At 37.0% G+C, this 8125-nt stretch overlaps 1 protein-coding gene across 1 annotated transcript; it reads left to right on the forward strand.

The window, feature by feature from the left end:
- Positions 1-1048: 1048 nt before the first annotated feature.
- LOC139317625 (vomeronasal type-2 receptor 116-like) lies at positions 1049-7398 on the forward strand. Its single transcript, XM_070944709.1, has 4 exons — positions 1049-1186; positions 5214-5441; positions 6270-6393; positions 6500-7398. The coding sequence occupies exons 1-4, from the start codon at positions 1049-1051 to the stop codon at positions 7396-7398; spliced, it is 1389 nt and encodes a 462-aa protein (XP_070800810.1).
- The last annotated feature ends 727 nt before the right edge of the window (positions 7399-8125 follow it).

Raw genomic sequence — 8125 nt, forward strand, 5'->3', positions numbered from 1 at the left:
AAGAAGACAGGTCAGTCTGATCTACTTCATAGATCTTGTGGCAGACAGAGGCATTTGTACACAAAAAGAAGACATTCATGGAAGATGCTAGCATTCATGCAGTTACTCTTAATAGTACTGCCTCAAGTAGTGTGCAAGGATCCTAGCCTTCAGTGTGATTTTCGTGAGCTCCCTCCTATTCATCACACACATCATCAGCTTGAAGAGATTAACATTGCTGGCATTATTTCTGTATTCTTTACATTTTCTAAACCCATTGATTTCAGTCGACATCCTTCACAGGGGTTTCATGATGGACTTATGTACGTACAACATCGTTTCATTGTCAAGTTCTGGACATTGCTGTTAAATCACATGATGCTTCAAGTTTTTTCCTTTAATGACAAAAATTTAAAAAAAGCATCTTAAACAAAATGCTAGATTTATGAAGTTATATTTTACTTTAGTTTCCATGTAAAGTTGAAAAAGATCCAAATCTACATTTATATAAAAAGAACCATCTATATAGAGAGTATATAAATATAGAGGGACATAATTTATGAAGCAAGAAATGGTAATAGCACTTAGATTTATATACAGCACTCTCTGAGCAGTTTACAACATCAGCATATTTTCCAAATCAATTTAGGTCCTCATTTAATTGATGGTGGAAGGATGGAAGAATGAATCAACCTTGTGCTGGTCAGAATCAAACTCCTGGCAGCAGGCAGAGTTAGCTTGCAAAACTGCCTTCCAATCACTGTGCCACCATGGTCAGATACAACTACCACTATGGTTTTTTGGCGGGAGGGGCAGGACACATATTCCATAAAATGTGTTGCACTGAAAGATTGCAAGTGTCAAAATAAGAAGCAAACAACTTTTACTGCATTTTTCATTTTGATTCTTTTGGTTTTACAGAATATTTTTTCAGAATTACCAGCATATCCTGGCCTTAGTGTTTACTGTAAAACAAATTAATGAAAACACCCAGATTCTACCCAATGTCACGCTGGGCTTCCACATTTTTAACAGCCATTTTAGTCCAGGCTGGACTTACTTTGCCTCAATGTTGCTGCCTTTCACTCAGGGAAAATTCATCCCTAACTACAAGTGTGGGGTCCCAAAAACTTTGGCTGCAGTCATTGGTGGACCTGACATCGCTCTTCACATGGCAACTGTATTGTGCATCTACAAAGTTCCTCAGGTAAGATGTACTGAAGATATACATTATCATTCTGCCTTACCTCCCCAGACATCTGTATGCTTTTGTTTGCAAAAAGGAGAGAACTTTCAGATTCCCAGTTATTTTTTTGCTTGGTAGGATCACCATAGCGACATGAATAATTGTTGCTGAATAGATAGTGGATATATTTGGCATAGCAAACCATTCTCCAATTCCAAACTTTGAACTAAGGTTCAAATCTGAAATATTCACAATGAGACTTGTTCCAGGAAACGGTATTTAGTGATAACTTAGGAGTGTCATCTTGGCTGATATTTCAAAATAAAAACAACTAGTATTTCATTACATAGACTCAAGGGCAGTCAAAGAAATGAATATTCACATTTTCAGAGGCTCACATAGACCTTTGGAATTGCATATGTTTATTTTTCGGTAGTTGACCTATGGCTCTGCTCCAGTCATGGATAAAGAAACTCAAGCAGTTTTCCTCCAACAAATGTTTCCAGATGAATCCCATCAACATAAGGGTCTCTTGCAGCTACTGCTGTATTTTAGATGGATGTGGATTGGAATTCTTGTTGTAAAGGATGAAAAAGGAGAGAAATTCCTCCATGAGGTGCTCCCCACATTTTCCAAGCATGGAATCTGCACTGAATTCATAGTAGAATTACCAAATGTAGGTTTTTATGGTGATTTTATTGATACTATGGAGGAAGGATTACATATATACCATATTCTCATGAACAGCACAGCCAATGTGATAATCTTATATGGTGATATTCAGTCCATATCAGTTCTGAGAACTTTCCTCCAGTTTTCAGAAGTGGAGGATGTACCAAGGAAGAAAAAGATTTGGTTTATAACAGCTCAGACAGATTATACTTCAACATCTATTCTTAAATCATGCAATATCAATTTCCTACATGGTGCTTTATCCTTTGCAGTTCATAAAAAGACAGTCCCATATTTCCAGGAATTTCTTCAGAACTTAAGTCCAAGCAACAACCAACACGATCATTTTCGGAAAGATTTTTGGGAACAGGCATTTGATTGTTTCTTTGCAAACTCAAAAATGGAGGACTTTGAGAAGAAATGTACTGGACAGGAGAGGCTTGAGACTCTTCCCACATCTGTGTTTGAAATGGACATGAGTGGACAGAGTTACAATGTCTACAACGCAGTCCATGTTGTGGCACAAGCATTACAATCTTTGTATTTATCCAAATCGAGGGGAAAAACAGTAGTGAAAGAAGGAAGAAAACAGTTTCACAATCAAGTGTGGTGGCAGGTAAGTCTGTAATTAAAGTAGTGAAGAACCCGCAACATCAGTAATTGCAACATCTGTCAGTAAACTCTAGCCAACAATATTCACTAGGGATATGGACATTAAGTCTGAAAGCTGTACAATTCAATTGAAAAAATAACTGAAATCTTTTATGGGGAAAAATAACAATAAACATAAACTATAAAGTGTTTTAATAAGTGTGTACACCTTACTGTAAGTAGGCATGTGTCTGTGTTCAGAATTAAAAAATCATATTCAAACTGATGGAAACTAGTAGTCAATACACACCTGCATCAATTCAAATGTCTCTAATCTAGCTTGTATAAAGTCCAGCTGTTCTAGTAGGATTTTTCTGACACTTACTCAGTTGCCTCTTACACGAAAAGCTATGATCTGCAAAGAGCATAAAAAACATTAAAGAGATCTCATTGTAGGACGGTATCAATCCGAAGAAGGGTACAAAATAATTTCTAACATACTGAATATATCATAGAACACAGTAAAGGCAGTCTTCAACAGATGGAGAAAATATGGCATAACAGTGTCATTACCAAGAATTAGATGTCCCTCCAAAATTAATGAAAAAACAGAAGAAAACTGGTCCAAGAGGCTGCTGCCAAGAGGCTTACAACAACATTATAGGAGATGCAGGAATTTCTAGCAAGCATTGTGTTCTATATGTGATAACAATCTCCTATATTCTTCATATGTCTGGGTTTAGTCAAAGTGTAGACAATTATGAACAGTTCCAAATATCAGTCAATTTTGGCACAAAGACTTCAGGCTTGTGATAAAATGCTGAAGATGAAGAGAGTTTTCACCTTTCAATATGACTACGACCCAAGGCAATCAGCAAAAGAATGGGTTTATCAGAAAAAGAACAAATGTTTGAAATAGCCCAGATAAATTCCATATTGGAATCTAATAAAAATCTGTGGGCTGACCTGAAGGTGCTTTAACAATACATGGAAGATGCCCTTTCAATACGACAGAGGTGGACTGCTTTGGCAAGGAAGTGTGAGCATACATTGCCAAGATAAAATGTGCCATGCTGATAGGTTCCTACTGCAAATGACTGAAAGCTGCCATAAAATCAAAAGGTGCTTCAACAAAATATTTTTTAACAGTGTGCATGTGTATACAACCACATTATTATACATGATTATTTTTATTTCTCCCCCCAAAAAGGTTTCAGTTTCAGTTCAAGTGAAAAAAAATAAACTAAATTGTACAGTTTATATATATGAAAGGTGGAAAAAAATGGAAGTGATTTATCTTGGTCTGATATTTTTATATCTTTAGAACGTGACATTTTAACAGGGGTGTAAAGCAGCATGGTGGCTCATGAGGAGACCCGAGTACTCCTGCATGGTAGGGTGAGATCCCATCAATTGCTCCAGCTTCCTAGCAGTTTGAACACATGGAATTACAGTAGATATTTAATTTCCAATTTATATACCGCCCTTCTCCCTGCGGACTCAGGGCGGTGTACAGCCAAGATAAGAACATAGAATACAAATATTAAAAACAGTTAAAAATATATATAAATTTGGCCCGAAAGTTAAGAAATCACAAACTGATTAAAAGAATTTAAAAATTTCTTCTTAAGCCAGCCCAGCTTACTGGAAAAGATGGGTTTTAAGGGCACGACGGAAGGCATTGAGGTCATGGATTCTCCTTATCTCAGGGGGCAACTGATTCCAGAGGGTAGGAGCCCCCACAGAGAAGGCCCTCCCCCTGGGGGTCACCAGCCTACATTGTTTGGCTGATGGCACCCTGAGGAGGCCCTCTCTGTGGGAGCGCACGGGTCAATGGGAGGTCGTCGGTAGCAGCAGGCGGTCTCGCAGATAGCTAGGCCCTATGCCATGGAGCGCTATGCCATGGAGCCATGGAGATATATAGGTACCCCTTCGGTGGGCATGTTAATGGGGTCATGAAAGGAGCCTTCATCCAGGCATCACTTAGGCAACAGTGATGTCATTGGCTAATCCTTTCAACTAGGAAGCTCCTTGATGATCCCAACACAAAAAAGATTGCAAACAGGGGTAAAATTCCATAAGTGGAATTTTGTTTTCTAAAATTATTGTCTAAATTAATTTAGATTGATTTTACTTTCTAAAAGTTAGTCTGTCTTCCATTTTGCTGTACATTTTATAGGTAGTTTATAACTAGTCCTTACTTAACGATGCTAATTGAGGTCTGAATTTCCATTGTCAAGTGATGCAGTTATAAGTGTGATGTTTCTTGACTATGTGGCTTAACAACAACAGTTGGCGAAGACTCCAGTTACCATTGTTAAGTGAGGACTGCTTTTATCTTATTATTTATCTTTTTTCTAGACTGTTGGATTGACTGCAATAATTCCAATCCAACCTTAGTATGGCTAGAACACATATAAGGCTCTTTAGAAGTAAAAATAGTATTAAGGTTTTGTAGCCTTATACATCCTTGTATTTCTTATATATTTACCAAACATCATATAGTTTAAATAGCTTTCACAATTAAATTACAAAGTGTAATTTTTTTTGCCTTTTTATATTGCAATTCTATGTTAATTTTATTTCAGTAATCTAATATTTTACCTCTACTCCTATTTTGGAATGACTGTTAGGTTGTTTGTTTGTATTGGCCTACAACTAAAAAAATATATTTTTTATATTTTCTTTCTTTAATGAGGCATCTACATTTTGAACATACGAATTATTCTTACTTCCCTTTATCCTGTTCTCTCTTTGTCCCTTTTTCTGTGTTGCTGTATTTCAGATTCATTCTTTTCTGAAAAGGATCAGATTCAACAACAGTGTTGGTGAAAAGATCTCCTTTGATAAAAATGGAGAATTCATTGGTGGATATGATATTATCAATTGGATCACATTCCCAAACCAGTCCTTCCTTAGGGTCAAAGTTGGAGTGGTAGATCCCACAGCTCCAGCAGACAAGTTCTTCAATATTTCTGTAGATTCCATCACATGGCCAGTAGGCTTTAATCAGGTTAGCTGTTAGAATCTAGATTGTCTGTCTCCATTTATATACTATAAAATATAATTATTAATGAAAGTTTCAGAGCATCATCTCTGAATAAAGTTTCTACTAAATAGAAATGTCCTGGAGAAGGAAAACATTATCTGTAAGAATGTTTACTTTTCTAATAGTTGGTACTATTTTGGCTCTCTGTTAATTAGACAATGTTTTCATGGTTTAGAAGCAAAAACTGAAGTCCTACATTTCATCAGTCGGTTGACTTGAAATTCGGAAGCTGAGAAAACCATCTTTAACTAACCAGTACAGAAATTGTCTTTGGAGAGTGAGGATGATAGTTATGAAAAGTCATAGGTGCCAATAAAGATAGATATTTAATTAATTATTATTTCAGACCAATTCCATCTCAAAATGATGAAAGTCCCAGAGCATCATCTCTGAATAGACTAAATACAAAAAAATCTGCAGTTGGTATGGAATATTTACATTGGCCCTCTGTTAATTATGGACAATTTTTTTCATGGTTTTTGAAGTAAAAGCTACAAGCCAGTGTACCAGATTTCATCAGTCTGGAGATTTCAAAATTAACCAGCAGAGAAATTGTCTTTGGATAATAGGGATGATAGTTATGAAGGGCCATACATGCCAATAAAGCTAGATATTTAATGAATTATTTGTCAACTCTAAACCCAATTTAAAGTCAATTCCATATCAAAGTGATGTCAATACACTGTTTCTTATTAATCCATTTTTCTTTTGTTGATTCCATAGTAACAGTATTTCTCCAAGCACTTCCTTTCCTCTCTGTATCTTAAAATATTCTTCTTCATTCATTGACAGGCATTACCTCTATCTTTGTGTAATGATCCTTGTGAGACTGGATACAGCAAGGCCAAGAAAGAAGGAGCATTTTGCTGCTATGATTGCCGTCTGTGTCCAGAGGGGAAAATTTCAAAGGAGAAGGGTAAGAAATTTCCAAATATGGCACTAAGCCCCATTATACCCTATGTATATGAGGTTACAAAACTGTCTATAATCAACTGTATCAATTCCACTGTGTTCTTTTTCAGACAAGGATGACTGCTCTCCATGTCCAGAAAATCAATATCCAAATTCTGACAAAAATATGTGCATTCCAAAGCGGATCACTTTTTTGTCCTATGAAGAACCCTTAGGGATCAGTCTGACTGTTCTTTCTCTTTGCTTTTCTTTGTTGACAATTTTGGTAATAATAGTCTTCATGAAACATAAAGACACTGCCATTGTGAAAGCCAACAACCGGAATCTCACCTACACTTTCTTAGTTTCCCTCCTCCTCTCTTTCCTTTGTGTGTTTCTATTTGTTGGGAGACCTGATAATATTGTGTGTCTCCTTCGACAACCAGCTTTTGGACTGATTTTTTCTGTGGCAGTTTCTTGTGTACTGGCCAAAACTTTTGTTGTGGTTCTAGCATTCATGGCCACCAAACCTGGTTCCAAATTGAGGAAATGGGTCGGGGGGAGAATGATCAGTTTCATTCTTCTGTCCTGCTCTCTTGTTCACATATCTTTTTGTGCTGCATGGCTGATAATATCTCCACCATATCCAGATTTTGATATGAAGTCAATGTCTGAAGAAGTGATCATGGAGTGCAATGAAGACTCGGTCATGTTCTACTGTGTTTTGGGCTTTATGGGTTTTCTTGCTCTGCTTAGCTTCTCTGCTGCTTTTCTAGCTAGGAAGTCACCTGACAGCTTCAATGAAGCCAAATTTATCACCTTCAGCATGTTGGTCTTCTGCAGTGTTTGGCTGTGTTTTATTCCAACCTATCTAAGCACAAGGGGAAAATATATGCTGGCTGTGGAGATCTTTTCCATGATCTCCTCCAGTGCTGGATTATTGGTGTGCATCTTTTTCCCCAAATGTTTTATCATTGTGATGAGACCTGAACTGAACAATAAACATCAGCTCATGAAAAGAAAGTTGTAAGAATAATATTCTTTATTTCTCCATGTTGCAGATCTTCCCACTTGCATATTTAAACCAGAAAACAATCTGTAGTTAGATTGGCCTCCTATGTTGCAATTCCTATCCTTCCCTGGAGATTTGGGTAGCTCATAACTTTTTATTCCTTCTGAAAGGCAATTAAAAAAATAAATAGTATAAATTGATTTATTGAGATATTTCAGTACGTGATAGATATCTCTGACTAAATATATAGATTAAATGTGAATTTTAAATCTGTTTTTACTGGTCATCTTAATTCCTATGCATGCTAAAGGTAAAGGTTTCCTTATCCAATTGTGTTCGATTCAAGGCATGGTGCTCATCTACGTTTCTTGGCTGAGGGAGCCAGCATTGTCTGAAGACATTTTCTGTGGTCATGTGACCAGCATGGCTATATGCCAAAGGCACATGGAATGCTATAACCTTCCCCACCAATGTGGTACCTATTTATCAACTTTGAACTGCTGGGTGAACAGGGGCTGGGACAAGAACCAGAGCTCACCCCATTTTGCAGGGCTTGGGTCTCAAATCTTTGCAGCTGACAAGCTCGGTGTTTTTAACTGCTGAGCCATCATGTCCCCTCACCATATGCACACTAGAATATGTAAAAATTAAGTGGGGATTAAATACAAATAAGACTTTCATTTAAACGGGGGGGGGGGGGCTATGAACTGATTCTGTAGCAATTGGACCAGTGGGAATTCTCTGG

Source organism: Pituophis catenifer, unplaced genomic scaffold (assembly GCF_029215685.1).
Source record: "Pituophis catenifer annectens isolate HBS135680 unplaced genomic scaffold, rPitCat1.0.hap2 SCAF_5, whole genome shotgun sequence".
Classification (NCBI taxonomy): Eukaryota; Metazoa; Chordata; class Lepidosauria; order Squamata; family Colubridae; genus Pituophis; species Pituophis catenifer.

What these genes read in the sequence shown, in the direction of transcription:
- LOC139317625 (XM_070944709.1), top strand. Translation starts at nt 1,049, where the DNA reads ATGTTGCTGCCTTTCACTCAGGGAAAATTCATCCCTAACTACAAGTGT. An exon ending in GCATCTACAAAGTTCCTCAG is followed by an intron (nt 1,187 to 5,213) that starts GTAAGATGTACT and finishes GCTGTATTTCAG; the next exon opens with ATTCATTCTTTTCTGAAAAG. An exon ending in GAAAATTTCAAAGGAGAAGG is followed by an intron (nt 6,394 to 6,499) that starts GTAAGAAATTTC and finishes GTTCTTTTTCAG; the next exon opens with ACAAGGATGACTGCTCTCCA.